The 17,297-nt window shown below is 45.1% G+C and overlaps 1 protein-coding gene across 6 annotated transcripts in view; it reads left to right on the forward strand.

Moving 5' to 3' along the window:
* SCAP (SREBF chaperone) overlaps positions 1 to 17,297 on the forward strand; it is a 66,434-nt gene that overhangs the window by 30,085 nt on the left and 19,052 nt on the right. For all 6 annotated transcript variants that reach the window (XM_024244270.3, XM_024244269.3, XM_063722534.1 and 3 more), the window contains exons 2-3: positions 3,869 to 4,088; positions 11,880 to 12,009. In XM_024244270.3, coding sequence (XP_024100038.2) covers positions 3,967 to 4,088; positions 11,880 to 12,009 — 252 coding nt within the window. In that variant the 5' untranslated portion in view covers positions 3,869 to 3,966. The remainder of the gene's footprint in view (positions 1 to 3,868; positions 4,089 to 11,879; positions 12,010 to 17,297) is intronic.

Here is a 17,297-nt window from a genome sequence, read left to right on the forward strand (position 1 = left end):
TTATCTAAAAATTAACTCAAATGGATCACGGATTTTTATTTTTATTTTTTGACACAGTCTCGCTCTGTTGCCTAGGCTAGAGTGCAATGGTGTGGTCATAGCTCATTGCAGCCTCAAACTCTTGGGCTCAAGTGATCCTCCCACTTCAGCCTCCCAAGTAGCTAGGACTACAGGCGTGTGCCACCCTGCCCTGCTAATTGTTAATTTTTTTTTTTTGTAAAGACAGGGTCTCAGTGTCCAGGCTGGTCTCAAACTCCTGGTTTCAAGTGATTTCCCACCTCAGCCTCCCAAAGTGTTGGGATTACAGGCATGAGTCACTGCACCCAGCTGGATTACAGACTTAAACAAATGTGCAACTACAAATTTTTAGGAGAAGACATTGGGGAAAATTACCTTATGACCAAGCAATTCCACTCCTAAGAATGAATATACTCAAAAGAAAACAAACAAAAAAACACAAAAACCCCAACTGAAGAAAAACAACAACAAAAAAGTAAACATAAGACTAGAGGGGGGCCGGGCACGGTGGCTCACGCCTGTAATCCCAGCCCTTTGGGAGGCCAAGGAGGGCAGATCATGAGGTCAGCAGTTCAAGACAAGCCTGGCCAACATAGTGAAACTTCGTCTCCACTAAAAATAAAAAATTAGCTGGCTGTGGTGGTGGGTGCCTGTAGTCCCAGCTACTTGGCAGGCTGAGGCAGGAGAATCGCTTGAACCCAGGAGGTGGAGGTTGCAGTAAGCTGAGACTGTGCCACTGCACTCCAGCCTGGGCAACAGAGCGAGACTCCATCTGGAAAAAAAAAAAAAAAAAAGGTTGGCCAGGTGCAGTGGCTCATGCCTGTAATCCCAGCACTTTGGGAGGCTGAAGCAGTCGGATCACAAGGTCAAGAGATTGAGACCATCCTGGCCAAGATGGTGAAACCTCGTCTCTTCTAAGGATGCAAAAATTAGCTGGGTGTGGTGGCACGCATCTGTAATCCCAGCTACTCAGGAGGCTGAGACAGGTTAATTGCTTGAACCCAGGAGGCGGAGGTTGCAGTGAGCCAAGATCGCACCACCGCACTCCAGCCTGGTGATAGAGCAAGACTCTGTCTCAAAAAAAAAAAAAAAAAAAAAAAATTGAGACAGGGTGCGGTGGCTCACACCTGTAATCCCAGCACTTTGGGAGGCCAGGCTGGCAAATCATCTAAGGTCAGGAGTTCTAGACCAGTCTGGCCAACATGGTGAAACCCCATCTCTACTAAAAATACAAAAATTAGCCAAGCGTGGTGGCGTGCGCCTGTACTCCCAGCTACAAGGGAGGCTGAGGCACGAATTGTTTAAACCACCAGAAGGCAGAGGCTACAGTGAGCTGAGATCGCGCTGCTGCACTCCAGCCTGGGCAACAGAGCAAGATTCTGTTTCAAAAAAAAAGTTTGAGTTCGAGAACAAGTAAACAAGAATAATGTGGCCCGGCGTGGTGGCTCATGCCTGTAATCCCAGCACTTTGGGAGGCCGAGGCGGGTGGATCACCTGGTTAGGAGTTCGAGAGCAGCCTGGCCAACATGATGAAATCCCATTTCTACTAAAAATACGAAAAAATAGCTGGGCGTAGTGGTAGGCACCTGTAATCCCAGCTACTCAGGAAGCTGAGGCAAGAGAATCGCTTGAATCTGGGAGGCAGAGGTTGCATTGAGCTGAGATTGCGCCACTGCACTCCAGCCTGGGCAACAAGAGCGAAACTTTATCTCAAAAAAAAAAAAAAAAAAAAATTGAAAACAGGTATTCAAACAAATACAGGAATGTTAGAATGTTCATCACAGCGCTATTCACAACAGGCAAAACATAGAAACTGCCCAAATGTTTATCAACTGATGAATGGAGAAACAAAATGTGGCATACCCATTTGATGAAATATTCAGCCATAAAAAGTAATGAAGTGGCTGGGCTCAGTGCCTCATGCCTGTAATCCCGGCACTTTGGGAGGCTGAGGCTGGCGGATCACTTGAGGCCAGGAGTTTGAGACCAGCCTGGCCAACATGGTGAAACCTGGTCTCTATCAAAAATACAAAAATTAGCCAGGTGTGGTGGCGGGCGCCTGTAATCCCAGCTACTTGGGAGGCTGAGTCAGGAGAATAGCTTAAACCCAGGAGATGGAGATTTCATTGAGCCAAGATGGTGCCACTGCACTCCAGCCTGGGCAACCCCATCTCAAAAAAAAAAAAAAAAAGTAATGAAGTACTGGCGGGGCATGGTGATTCGTGCCTGTAATCCCAGCACTTTGAGAGGCTGAGGCAGCTGGATCATTTGAGCCCAGGAGTTTGAGACCAGCCTGGAAAACATAATGAGAACCTGTCTCTACAAAAAAATACAAAAATTAGCGGGGTATGGTGGCACACACCTGTAATCCCAGCTACTTGGAAAACTAGGGAGAATCACTTGAACCTGGGAGACAGAGGTTGCAGTGAGCCAAGAGAGTGCCGCTGCACTCCAGCCTGGTCAATAGAGTGAGATTCTGTGTCCAAAAAAAAGGTTCCTGGATTGGAAACTTGCATGTGCACTTAAGGCTTCTGCTTTCAGAAAGGTAGAACGAGCAATAGGCGTTCCTTTTGGCTTTTGAGTTGGCTGTGGTGTGACTCCTTTTGCTTCTTGTTTCTGGTCTTGACACTTATGGGGAGTCATCTTTGAGTCTGTGTTTTCATCAGTGAGTACAGTCAAGCCAAGACATGTGTCTGGGCAGGTTCCCTGTAGCACAGACGGAAGAAAACAGCAACATGGAACAAGAGAAGTAGGTTTAAACTTGGATTCCATTAGAGGGCTCAGTAGGGAAGATAATTCTAGATCCCTGGGCCTCCTAGAGTTTTCTATTCTGATTTTATTGGTTTAATGTTATTTGTTTGAAAACACCAGAAATTAACTTTGGCCAACACAAGCAAAAAGATAATTTATTAGAAGGGTATAGAATAGCTTACAAAATGGAAAGAAAAGTTGATGAGCCAGTCCTCAGAAAAGATGGGAGGCAGAACAGCCTGGGGATCTTGGGAGCAGGAACCTCTGTGGGATGAATAAACATCATGAATATCCAAGTTCCTGTTTCTTTGTGTTCAGAAGTCAAAGTCCAGGGAGAGAGGCCCAATTGGTATTGCTTGGGTCAGCACGGGGCACCTTGACTCATAGTTAATCCAGGCTAAATCCTCTGGAGCGAGGTGGTTCCCCTGAGCCACACCAGGTTGCTGTTAACTCATAGAAGGGGACAGCTACTGGGCAGGCAGGAACAGGAGCTGCTGTCTGCCTTTACGCTCCCAGGAACAACTATAGGACCAAGAGCAGAGAGTTCTACCAGAGTGAATTTTGCTTGGTGACCATTATGTCAGAGACCTAAGCTTTTTGGTGTTTTTATGTTGAGGGCTGACCTCACTCGACATTCTTCATGAGTGAATCACTATTTGTACAACAGTGTGTTTTGAGGAGGCCATTCCTATGTAAAGGTTTTCTCTGTATCCCTATGTAAAGGACTTCTCTCAGTGGGATTCGTGCATAGAGAAGAGTGGGGAAGAATGCCTGTTTGACAGAGAGCAGCTGAAGGTGACGTCTGTTATACAGGCATGGTTTCCTGTGCCACACATGAGAAAAATGCCCTTTGGGGAGTGGCCTTTTAGCATTGCCGAATATAGGAGAGAGGGAGTTGGGCGGGGAGGGAGAGAGAGAGTGTGTGTGTGTGTGTGTGTGTGTGTGTGTGTGTGTATGTGTTTTGGGATTGATGTTGCTAGACCTTGCATACAGGCATTCTGAAACATTCCCCAGCCACATAACTATCGCCTCCCTCCAGCAGCCCTAGTGTGCAGAGCCAAGTACTCTTTGTTAACTGGCTTTTCTCCTTTCTTACCAGGTACCTGCACATGTTGTTCTTTGTCAGTGCTGTCAAGTGTGTGCCAGGGTGATCCATGGTCACTTTCCGGGATGGCAGCAAGGTGACTTCGGCTGAGGATGACCCTGACTGAAAGGCTGCGTGAGAAGATATCTCGGGCCTTCTACAACCATGGGCTCCTCTGTGCATCCTATCCCATCCCCATCATCCTCTTCACGGGGTTCTGCATCTTAGCCTGCTGGTATGTTTTTGGGTTGCCTTGGATATGGTAGGCCAGTGCCTTAGGACAGTAGGTTTTCCAACCCTAACCACTATGGGGCCGTTGGCCTCTGTATGCTTTTTACACAATGGGAGCTTGGGCTCCTTAAAACTGTGAGTGGAGAACTCTAGTCCTGGCGTGGTTAGCTAATATAATAAAACAGTCCCGGTTGGCCCTGACCTACTGATTCACCACATTTATTCATATCACTGGTACTCTATCTCAAAATAATGATTAGATACTTATAAGACACTGAGATAATTGAAAGATATGATATTTCAATTTTCTTTCTCAATAGTAGTGGTTTCCTTTTAGTACCTGGTTAAGTGCAAGAGCCTTTTTTGTGTGTTGCGAGGCAAAGTCCATTAGAACAACTCGGACAACCCGTGGCAGGCTAACCTCAGAGACTTGCTTCTTTGCTCTCTAGTCATTTTCTTGTGTTCACATGGAGCTTGCTTCAGACTTCTTGTTGATTCTTGTGGCCAGCTGCACTTGCCAAGGACAGTTGTGAGAGCTGTAGCTGCCCTTGTTCCTGTCTTTCTCAAGGCCTCATAGAAGCCTGAAGGCTATGGCTGACAATGACGTTGTAAAGGAGGAGTTTGATATAAGATGATATCTGATGACCCTTTTAGCTCTAAAACGCTGACAGCTGTGAAAAGAGCCCATCTTATTCTTTTCTCTGGAAAGAATTCTGTTTTTCAGATTCATTGTCTAAAATATTTATAGATGTTTTCAGTGCTATGCTGAAGGGAGGATGAGAAGTCAGGAGGGAACTCCCTGTTCAGTTCAGTTGCTAATGATCTCAAGCTCTTCCCTGATTATCAGTAAGAAAGATGAACATTGGCCAGGTGCAGTGCTCATACCTGTAATTCCAACACTGGGAGGCTGAGGTGAGAGAATCACTTGAGGCCAGGAGTTCAGGACCAGCCTGGGCAACATAGCAAGACCCACCCTGTCTGTACAAAAAAAAAAAGAAAGATGAACATCACTGAGAGTTTCTTGCTGGGTGCTGTGTTGATGCTTCAGGTATAACATTAGGAAGTGGTCCAGTTATGTTTCCCTTTAACAAAGTGGGCTAGGGACTTAGAGATTTGCCTGGTCCACATAACTAATAATTAGGGAAACTGGGGTTCAAATTCAAATCCAAGCCATAGGGACTCTGGTGCCTGCACCTGTGTTACTGTCACCTGGTCTCACTCTGGCTCAGTATGTTTGTATTGATGTTTAAACTGCTAAATTGTGTTGTACAAGATAAAATACTTATAGCTGTGTCCCATAAGTGATGAATTTGGAGTGCTCCGAGAACTCAGCTCTTGGGTTTTTTTTTCCTTTAAGTTAATTGACCTCTTTCTCTTTTCTTCTTTAAAATAATTTTTTTGAGACATGGTCTCACTCTGTCAGCCAGGCTGGAATGTAGTGGCACAATCACAGCTCACCTCAGCCTCAACCTCCTAGGCTCAAGCGACCCTCCCATCTCAGCCTCCTAAGAAGCCACGACCACAGGCGTGCGCCACCACGCTCGGCTGTTTTTTTGTGTTTTGTAGAGATGGGGTCTCATTATGTTGCCCTCCTTTGGTTTCACTCTCTGATGGTACTATGGTTTCCTCTTTTGTAGTCGCTCTGTTTTTCTTTTAAGAGGAAAGACCTGGCCGGGCGCGGTGGCTCACGGCTGTAATCCCAGCACTTTGGGAGGCCGAGGCGGGCAGATCACAAGGTCAGGAGATCGAGACCCATCCTGGCCAACATGGTGAAACCTCGTCTCTACTAAAAATGCAAAAATTAGCTGGGTGTGGTGGCAGGCACCTGTAGTCCCAGCCACTTGGGAGGCTGAGGCAGGAGAATCACTTGAACCTGGGAGGCGGAGATTGCAGTGAGCTGAGATTGCGCCACTGCACTCCAGCCTGGCGAAAGAGTGAGACTCCATCTCAAAAAAAAAAAAAAAAGAGGAGGAAAGACCCTTCTGTATTTTCCCATTCTTTTTTTTCTTCCTTGAGACGGTCTCACTTCCGTTGCTCAGGCTGGAGTGCGGTGGTGCAATCACTGCTAATTGCAATCTCGACTTCATGGGCTCAAGTGATTCTCCTGCCTCAGCCCTCTGAGTAGCTGGGACTATAGGCGTATTTTTGTATTTTTAGTAGAGCTGGGGTTTCGCCATGTTGCCCAGGCTGGTCTCAAACTCCTGAGCTTGTGATCCACTCACCTTGGCTTCCCAAAGTGTTGGGATTACAGGTGTGAGCCACCAAACCTGGCCTTGTACTGTCACATTCTTAGTGCTGTGTACTTATTTTCCCAAACGAGTATCTTTGTCATGTGATCTTAAAGTTTTTTTTTTTTATTTTGTTTTTTTCTTAAAACCTGATTGACTTGAGAAAATTTTTCCAAGGCTGGGTGAAGTCTCTCAGCCTCCAAAGACTAATAAAAGGTTGTATGAGAGAATCCATAGATTCTGGGACTTGGCCAGAAAACCAGAGATCATGGATCCAGGGACACAAGCCTCACCATTGTCTTCAACCCACGGAAGCTTTTCTGTCCAGAGCAGCAGAGCAGTGCCCCCTTCTTCCAGAGCCTGGGATTGCCTACAGAAAATAAAGTATGGATATAGACTGCTTCTAGTAGTTTTGCTAGACATTCAGTTTCCATTTAATTGCTTACCTTTTATTGTTCCTGGGATGAAAGACTTGTACAGCCAAACCCAAAGGACTGCTGCACTTAATTTCCCTATTCAGATCTAACAGCCACCTGAGCTGCAGAAATACTTTTTGCACACCACTGGCTCACCACCACTGGGTCACCCCAGGGAAAGTACAGAGCAGTACTAGAGGGGGTGGTGATCAATGACAGCTTGGGAATGTGCCTGTCTCCATCAGGCAGAAGAATCCAGGGAGTGAGAGAGGGCATCTGTATGTGAGGAGTCAGGCTCACCCCAAACAGCACTGAGGATGTGTGACTTTCTTCTCTGAGCTGCTGTTGAGGCTGCAGGTTTCAGTGACTGAGAGCCAAGGACACTACTTCAAATGAACCCGGTGCTGAGCCTTGCAGGTGAGCTAGAGTTAGCTGTTCTTCCTGCCTGGCCCCTGGGTGCAGTGACTATTCTTTCCTCTGGGAAAATCTGATGTAATGTGTAGCAAATAGGCATTATGGCAAGAGGTGTCTGTTTATAACTCTTGGAGGTTAGACTACTGGGCCCAAGATATGTCCCAGCAGCAGCCCAGCAAGACAGAGGGTACTGTTAATCTGCACCTGCCCTGGTAAGTGGTGGGTGCACCATGGGGTAAAGAAGAGCACCCAGATGCCATGTTAGTTGGGACTGCCCTACGTGCTGGTCAGAGAGTGATGTGAGTCATTGAGTCATTTGATTCAACAAGCTGCTGCTCATGATGAGAGAAGGTGGATTTTAATTTGGAGAGGAAATTGGAATCACATTATGTTGTTTTTGTTTGCGAGACGGGGTCTCACTCTGTCGCCCAGACTGGAGTGCAATGGCGCAATCATGGCTCACTGCAACCTCTGCCTCCCAAGTTCAAGTGATTCTCTTGCCTCAGCCTCCCAAGTAGCTGGGATTACAGGTATGAGCCACCATGCCTGGCTATTTTTTGTATTTTTAGTAGAGACGGGGTTTCACCATGTTGGCCAGACTGGTCTCAAACTCCTGACCTCAAGTAACCTGCCCACTTCAGCCTCCCAAACTTCTGGGATTATAGGCATGAGCCACCTTGCTCAGCCTAGTCGTGCATTTTTGACTTAGGGTATTTTCAATTTACGACAGCGTTATCAGGACATAACCGCGTCATAAGTCAAGGCATATGTGTACATGTCAAGTGCTTAGAATAGTGCCTGGCACATATTAAATATCATGTATGAGTTTTTCATTGTTATTATTCGCTGTCTTCCTAGTCTTCTACCTTCACAGCCAGAAAGCACAAGCAGACTCCAAAACATGTATAGTCTAAACATAGAACAAAAACTGACTATACTCTGTGATTACTATGCAAACGCTGTAGCCACAACCTAAATTTTTTTTTTTCTTTTTTGAGACAGGGTCTCTCTCTGTTGCCCAGGCTAGAGTGCACTGACATGGCACGATCTTGGCTCACTGCAACCTCCACCTCCCGGGTTCAAGCGATTCTCCTGCCTCAGCTGCCCGAGTAGCTAGGATTACAGGCGTGTGCTACCACGTCCGGCCAATTTTTGTATTTTTAGTAAAGACGGGGTTTCACCATGTTGGCCAGGCTGGTCTCGAACTCCTGACCTCAAGTGACCCACCCACCTCAGCCTCCCAAAGTGCTGGGATTACAGGCGTGAGCCACTGTGCCCAGCCTAAATTATTTTTTTTTTTTTAAGTGAAAGCAAGTTTATTAGAAAAGTAAAGGAGTAAAGAATGGCTACTCCATAGGCAGAGCAGCCCTAAATGAATTCTGATCACATTCTCTTGTAGTTGTTTCTCTCTTCCTACTTAGAGCATCTTGGAGGCAGACCGTAGTATTTTCTTTTGTATTCTCAGTGCCCAGCATATAATACATACTTAATAAATGGTTTTTGAGTGTAGGTAAAGATGGAAAAGCCAGAGAAAAGTAAAAACTGATTTTTGTGAAGGTAAGGAGATTGTGTAATTGTTTTCTGTAATTAACATAATAAATATATTTAAAATATTTAAAACATGGTACTGTCAAAAGACTTGAAGAGGCGTTTCACAAAAGATGCTATATCCAAGTGGCCAGTAGTAAGTATATGAAATAATTTTTTAAATTGTTTCTTATCAGGAAAACGTACATTAAAACCATGCTGAGATACCACTGTCTCTTCCTGTAAATGGTTAACATTAATTGGACTGACAATATCAAGAGGTGACAAGGATTTGGAGAAACTGGAACTCCTATTACACTGGTGATAGTGGGAACATAAATTTGTACAACTGCTATGGAAAACTGTTTGGTATCATCTACTAAGCTAAACATGCATATAACTCCATACTCAGCCATTTCATCCTAGGGATATACCCAACAGAAATAAGTGCTTATGGGGCCAAAAACCAATAAAGGATAATAGCTTTATTCTTTTTTCTTTCTTTTTTTTTTAATTAAAAAAAAATTATCTGGCCCAAAATGTTTTGTTTTTTTGAGACGGGGGGTCTTACTCTGTCACTGAGGCTGGAATGCAGTGGCATGATCATGGCTCATTACAGCCTCAGCCTCCCGGCTCAAGTGATCCTCCCACTTAAGCCTCCAGAGCTGGGACTACAGGTGTGCACCACCATGCCTGGCTAACTTTTGTAATTTTTTTTTTTTTTTTTTTTTTTTTTAGGGATGAGGTTTCACCATGTTGCCCAGGCTGGTCTCAAACTCCTGGGCTCAAGAAATCCTTCTGCCTTGGCCTCCCAAAGTGCTGGGATTACAGGCATGAGCCACCTCACCTGGCCAACTTTATTCTCCTTTTTTTTTTTTTTTTTTTTTTGAGATTGAGTTTCGCTGTTGTTGCCCAGGCTAGAGTGCAGTGGTGCCATCTCAGCTCACCGCAACCTCCACCTCCTGAGTTCAAGTGATTCTCCTGCCTCAGCCTCCTGAGTAGCTGGGATTACAGGCATGCACCACCACGCCCGGCTAATTTTGAATTTTTAGTAGAGACAGGGTTTCTCCCTGTTGGTCAGGCTGGTCTCGATCTCTCAATCTCAGGTGATCCACCTGCCTCGGCCTCCCAAAGTGCTGGGATTACAGGTGTGAGCCACTGTGCCCGGCCCAACTTTATTCTTAATAGCTCAAACCAGAAACAGCCAAATGTTCCTCAACCAGTGGAATAGACAAATGCACTATACTTTATTCATTAGTGGAATAGTATGTATCCAAAAACGAATGATCTGCTATGTGCACCAGTGTGGAGAATCTAGCAGATAGAATTTGAGTGAAAGCAGCCAGTCACAAAAGAGTATATAAGTAGAATGAATGGTTTCATTTATATGACATTCAAAAATAGGTAAAACTAATTTATAGTGATAGAGATTCTAATAGTTCCCTTTGGTGGTGGGAGGCGGTATGCCGTTGACTGGGAGTGGGCACAAGGCTGCCTTCTGAGGCTCTGGAAATGTTCTATAGCTTGATCTAGATAGTAGTTACACAGATACATGTAAAAACTTACTGCACTTTATACTTCAGATCTGTGCATTGTACTATATAGAAGTTATTTCTAAATTTTAAGAAAGTGAGATTTGAAACAAAATGTACATCTATTCGCCAACTTTTTCTTTTTTTTCTTTTTTTTGACTTGAGATGGGGTCTCACTGTGTTGCCTAGGCTGGAGTACAGTGGCATGATCTCAGCTCACTGCAGCCTCTATCTCCCAGGGTTAGATGATCCTCCTGCCTCAGCCAGTAGCTAGGACCACAGGTGCACACCACCATGCCCACACCACCATGCCCGGCTAATTTTTTGTATTTTTGGTAGAGATGGGGTTTCACTATGTTGCTCAGTCTGGTCTCAAACTCCTGAGTTCAAATGATCCGCCTGCTTGGCCTCTCCCAAAGTGTTGGGATTACAGGCTTGAGCCACCGCACCGGGCTTATTTGCCAACTTTTTGATGCAAGGTCAGGGCTTTTCCTTTTCATGTATTGGGTCCATTAACTTAACTTTCCTCATGATCCTAGTATAAACTGCATCCTTAGTTAATTATACATAATTTTCATGGTCTGTCCCTTTAAGTGGAACAGTTGCTTAGCTATCTGAATTGGAATCCTTCTGGATTTTTAAAGGTACCCCCGCTTTTGTTTTTTACTGTTCCCTTATGTCTAATTTGGCAAGGTGATTTTTTTTGTTTGTTTTTAGCATCTTGCTTTTATTAAGTCTCTGAAAACTTTTTTCTTTCAGAGACAGGGGTCTTATGTTGCCCAGGCTGGAGTGCAGTGGTGTAATCATGGCTCACTGCAGCCTCTACCTTTAGGCTTAAGCAGTCCTCCCACCTCAGCCTCCTGAGTAGCTGGGACCACAGGTTCACACGGCCATGCCTGGCTAATTTTTTTGATTTTCTTTAGAGATGAGGTCTCACTGTGTTGTCCAGGCTGGTCTCAAACTTCTGGGCTCAAGCAACCCTCCAGCCTGGGCCTCCCAAAGTGCTGGGGTTACAGACATAACCCACTGTGCCCAGCCTGAAAATATTAATATAATGTTATATATTATAACATGTTGGTGTTAATGTTGGTGTTTCCTTTCAGTAAAAATTACTCATTAAATGTATAAACTAGCCAGGCACAGTTGCTCATGCCTGTAATCTCAGCACTTTGGGAGGCCGAGGTGGGTGGATCACCCGAGGTTAGGAGTTCAAGACCAGCCTGGTCAACATGATGAAACCCCATCTCCACTAAAAATACAAAAATTACCTGGATGTAGTGGCAGGAGCCTATCTACCTACCTATCTGTGTGTGTGTGTGTGTGTGTGTGTGTGTATGTGTATATATATGTTTATATTATATATATTAATGTTATATATAATGTTATAACTAAGTATATTTATACATACTTAGCTTATACAGCCTGAAAACATTTAACAGAACAGTCTATTTTACCAGTTGGGCTTCTTCGTAAGGTTTATGTGACTAAAATAAGTTTGAAAAATTCTAATCTAGATGACTTCTGAGTTTCAGCTTTGCAATTTTGTGATTCTAATATTTTTCACATTTGTACAGTCCTGACAGAATTTAGTTATTAACTCCAGTGGCTCCTGTGTCACTGCTGAGAGAGGACTGCCTCTCATAGTGTCTAATTCTTACCTCCTTTTTGTTCATCCCAGCTACCCACTGCTGAAACTCCCCTTGCCAGGAACAGGACCTGTGGAATTCACCACCCCTGTGAAGGATTACTCGCCCCCGCCTGTGGACTCTGACCGCAAACAAGGAGAGCCTACTGAGCAGCCTGAGTGGGTGGGTACTCGTCATGTTCCTGAGGCCAGCACAGAGCATTGGGTGGAGACTGGCTGAGGCAGGGGTCTGCCAGTGAGATTGAGGTTGGTCAGCTTCTGATTTGTGAATTCATGTACTTTAACAGCTTTATCAGTGTACCATATAGATACTTAGTTTATACATTTTTTTTTTTTTCGAGATGGAGTTTTGCTCCTGTTGCCCAGGCTGGAGTGCAATGGCACAATCTCGGCTCACTGCAACCTCCGCCTCCTGGGTTCAAGTGATTCCCTTGCCTCAGCCTCAAGAGTAGCTGGAATTACAGGCGCCCACCACCACACCTAGCTAATTTTTGTATATTTAGTAGAGACAGGTTTCACCTTGTTGGCCGGGCTGGTCTTGAACTCCTGACCTCAGGTGATCCACCCATCTCGGCCTCCCAAAGTGCTGGGATTACAGGTGTGAGCCACCACACCTGGCTAGTTTATACATTTATTGAGTAACTTTTTTTGAAAGGAAACACCAAATGATGCCAAAGCCTGACTGTTGTAGTAAAACTGAGATCTGTGCTTGTTCTAGCTGTGGCCAGCCGGGTCTGGGTTCATACCCCGAGTTGCTCACACATGCTGCATGGGTGTGCGGCAGTATCCTGGCAGACACACAGGCCGTCTCCTTCTTGTCCCTGGGCAGTCAGAACAACTGCACATCCCTGAGAGTGTTCCGACACAGAGTGCCAGCACTGTCTAGTATTTGTATCGCACACCTAATTTTTTCAGGTCTGTCAGGTCCTATTTTATCCTCACAATCCAAAAAGTGCGGGTTTTAAATCTCTTTTCCAGGTAAGGAAGCTGGGGCCCAGAATGATTAAGTGCCTCAGTTATTTATTTATATTTTAAATTTTTAAATTTTTTTATTTTAGTCTTGCTCTGTTGCCCAGGCTGGAGTGCAGTAGTATGATCTCGGCTCACTGCAACCTCTGCCTCCCGGGTTCAAGTGATTCTCCTGCCTCAGCCTCCCGAATAGCTGGGACTATAGGTGTGCGCCACCACGCCCAACTAATTTTGTATTTTTATTAGAGATGGAGTTTCACCATGTTGGCCAAGCTGGTCTTGAACTCCTGACCTCAGGTGATCTACCCGCCTTGGCCTCCCATAGTGCTGGGATTATAGGCGTGAGCCACCACACTCGGCCAGTCATTTAGTTTGGAACTCTAGGTCTCCTGACCCCAGCCTACTCCTCCTTCTGGACTGTACTGTTTTCAGTTGACTGTCTCTGGGCCGAACACTGATATAAATGAGAAAAAAGGTCTTCAGTTGAGGGGCTCAGTCAAGGGACCTAACTCACCATCACACTGCACTCATTATTTGGAGCTCATTGAAGCTTGACTAGCTCATCTCTGTACCTTTTGCCTGTCAGGTGTGGGCAAAGTGCCCTTTCTTCTATGTTGTTCTGTGGTCCCTGGATTTGTGCTGGACTTGCTGAATCTGTTGTTGAGGAAAACCAAAGCTCAGCGAACAGAGCTCTCCTCCCACTTGTCTCTGACAGTCATAGCATATTCCCATTTCCTTTTTGGTTAACGTAGTAGTCAGGTAACTTGTTATGAACTTGACTCTGCGGCTGAAATAGAGGCATATCTGGCAAGATAGGTCTGTGGCACAACTATACATGGTGTCAGTGGGGAGTGCACAACCCTGGCTTCATGGGGCTCTGCCTATGAAGGTCAAAGGATGCATGGTCTGATGCTGGCTGAAACCAGTTTTGTGGTGAAACCAGTTTTGTGGCTTTATGTCCCAGGTTGGCCATTGGCTCACTGGCTCATTATGGGACCTTCTTGGTTAAACCTTTTACCTTCATTAACCATTTTATTTTTATTGTTTTGAGATGAAGTCTCACTTTGTTGCCCAGGGTGGAGTGCAGTGGCATGATCTCAGCTCATTGCAACCTCTGTCTCCTGGGTTGAAAGCGATTCTCCTGCCTCAGCCTCCTGAGTACCTGGGACTACAGGCATGTTGCCACCACACCCGGCTAATTTTTGTATTTTTAGTAGGGGTGGAGTTTCACCATGTTGGCCAGGCTGGTCTCAAACTCCTGACCTCAGGTGATCCGCCTGCCTCAGCCTCCCAAAGTGCTGGGATTACAGGCGTGAACCATTGTGTCCGGACTTCATTAACCTTTTAATGCAATTTTAGCACATAAGAGAATATTTGTGTTTCCTGACTAGAAGAGTTTATTTGGCCCATTGGTGTGGAATAGATGTTTAATGATGAGGCTGTAAGGGGTGTGATGTGTTTGTGAGCTCTTTGAATGATGGGATGATGATAGAAAGTGTTGGTGCAGAATAACTAGAGGGCTCTGGAATCAGGAACATTGTCCATTTTCTCTCTCTTTGATTGGAGCGCTCATCCCCTGCAGGATTGAGAAGGAGATGGGCCCAGGGCAGTCACCTGGTGTCACACAGCTCAGTGGTCAGTTATCTCACCTCCATTGACTGTCCTTGATAAAGATACAGGCCAGCGATACTGAAGTGGGTGATAAGGACTGTTTTAGTTATGAAGAACAGAAAATTCAACCCAAATCACAGTACATGAAAGGGAATTTTTGGTTCATATAACTCAGCCAGGTGCAGGGCTGACTTAAGCACAATATAGTTTGAGCCTCAAAAGGAGTCCATCTCTTGACTTTGTCCTCTCTGGGTCAGCTTCACTCTTGGTCTTCCCAACAGTGGCCCTAGCAGCTTCAGCCCCATGTTTTTGCATCATCCAATCCAGTGGAGGATGAAAGGTAGCCCAGTTGGCTATGAATAGGGTTACCTGCCTGTCCCCTTCCCAAGCCCTATGGCTAAAGGCAGGTATTTCATTGTTGTCGTCAGCACCTTGCTGGGAATGAGGGAGGATGGTTTCCAAAGGGACAGTAGGGCTGGGTGCAGTGGTGCATACCTGTAATCCCAGTGCTGAGGCACGAGGATCGCTTGAGGCCAGGAGTTCAAGGCTGCAGTGAGCCATGATCACACCATTGCAGTCCAGCTGGGGCAATAGAGTGAGACCTTGTCTCTAAAAAAATAAAAAATAAATAAATTAAAAACAAGGGAAAATAGGAGACTCGGGCAGTAGACAGCACATTGCCGGCATCTGCTGCCTATACCAAGGAGCCAAAACTTCCTTCCCTACTCGACTCACTGCTCAGTTCAGCACTCGTTTATTGCATATGCGTGGTGTGGGACAATGTGGGGGACAGATGGAGGCTCACTGTCATTGAGGAGATCCTATACTGTTTGGGAAGAGAAGACAAAGATTTTTCAAAGTTTAAAGTAAATATAGTGTATGTCAAAGAGACATAGGGGGGCAACTGAAAGAGCTCCCCAGTGGTCAGTGCTAGAGCAATTTTTTTTTCTTTTTCTTTTTTTTTTTTCCTTTTTCTTTTTCTTTTTTTTTTTTTTGAGACGGAGTCTTGCTTTCACTAGGCTGGAGTGCAGTGGCATGATCTCAGCTCACTGGAACCTCCGCCTCCCAGGTTCAAGTGATTCTCCTGCCTCAGCCTCCCGAGTAGCGGGGACTACAGGCACGCACCACCATGCCTGGCTAATTTTTTGTATTTTAGTAGAGGCGGAGTTTCGCCATGTTGGCCAGGATGGTCTTGATCTCCTGACCTTGTGATAGATCCGTCCGCCTCGGCCTCCCAAAGTGCTGGGATTACAGGCGTGAGCCACCGTGCCTGGCCTAGAGCAATTTTTGCAACAAAATAAACCGGTATTGAATTATGACCCAAAATATAAAATAATTCTCTGTGAGTCCATTCCTGAGTCCATATGCTTGAATAAATATAAATAAATGAATGGATGACAGTAGACAAATCTCCTGGGCAAAAAAATTCTAAGTAATGTATCCTAAAGTGTGGACTATGCATGATGGCTTTCTTCCAAAGAGGACAGTGTGACTGTGGGAAAAAGTAACTTTACAGTGAAGAAGCCTGACAGACACCTCCTACAGTAAGTGATTGGGGTTAAAGCAGCAGTGATAAATCACATTGATTGATTGTGCCCTTGATATGTGAGGAGGAGGAGGACATTTTACCGCTGATCTTCCTCCCCCAAACCCACAACCCCAGTATAATCATGAGTAAAACATCAGACAAATCCTAGTTGAGGAACACCCTACAAAATGCCTGACCAGTACCCCTCGAAGCTGCCAAGATCATCAAAAGCAAGGGAAGTCTGAGAAACTGTCGCAAGCTACAAGAAGCCTCAGACACTACAGCTAAACGTAACGTGGTTTCCTGGATGGGATCCTGGAAAAGAAAAAGGACATTAGGCAAAAACTTAGAAAACCTGAATATACTTTGGACTTTGGTTAAGAATTTCACTGTGGACTTTGGTTTTCAGAAGGAGGACTACAGAGATGAAATGTCCTTCTTTTTATATACCTCAGCCTCCTAAATTATTTAAAAATTCACGTACATTAAGGTTCAGTCTTTGTGCTGTAAAATTCTTAGTATCTTCAGTTGTTTGGATTTTTAAAAAAGCCGTATTCTAATATAGAGACATCTCATTGTGATTGTGATTTGAATTTTCATTTCCCAGATGACTAATGACCTTAGTCACTTTTTCAAGTGCTTATTGTATTTGCCTGTCTTCCTTTGTGATGTGTGTGTTCAGATGTCCCCAATTTGAGTTGTTTGACTTCTTTTTGTTGAATTGTGGATCTTTCTCTATGCTGGAGACGGCTCTCTTTTTATGTAGCCCTCCTCCTCCCCTTTTGCTAGGTGCATCTCCACAGTGGGATTGATGGCTGCACCCTACAGTTAAACCTTTATGTGTCCTCCAGAAAGGACTCCAGTCAGTTCTGCCATATCTTTGTGCTCTGAGTTCGGCTCACCCTGTGTTGTCGCTGTGACCATTGGCTTCTGTGGCCACTCTTGGGGAAGGGCGGTTCTCACTGGGCAGAGGGATGTTTTTACCAGAGGAAGAGAAGAACAAAGAAACAGTAGACACTTTACGTTTTCCAGCACTGTGACCTTGGGCAAGTTACTATCACCTTGTGCTTTAGTTTCCATATCCATAAAATGGGATAATTATACCTACATTATACATTGTCATTCTTATGATTAAATGAAACAATGCAAGGGTTTAGTACAGTGCCTGGCTCATCGCTTGCATTCAACAAACGATTGTGGCTGTTGCCATTGTCATCATTGTCATCGATCAAGTCTGGCTGCTCAAGCAGAGGGGAGAATGAAGATTCGTGTGCTTGGACTGCCCTGTGGTGTGCACCAGAAGTACACTCCTGAGGCTTTATCAACCTCAGCTCAGAGTCACT

Source organism: Pongo abelii, chromosome 2 (assembly GCF_028885655.2).
Source record: "Pongo abelii isolate AG06213 chromosome 2, NHGRI_mPonAbe1-v2.0_pri, whole genome shotgun sequence".
NCBI classification, from domain to species: Eukaryota; Metazoa; Chordata; class Mammalia; order Primates; family Hominidae; genus Pongo; species Pongo abelii.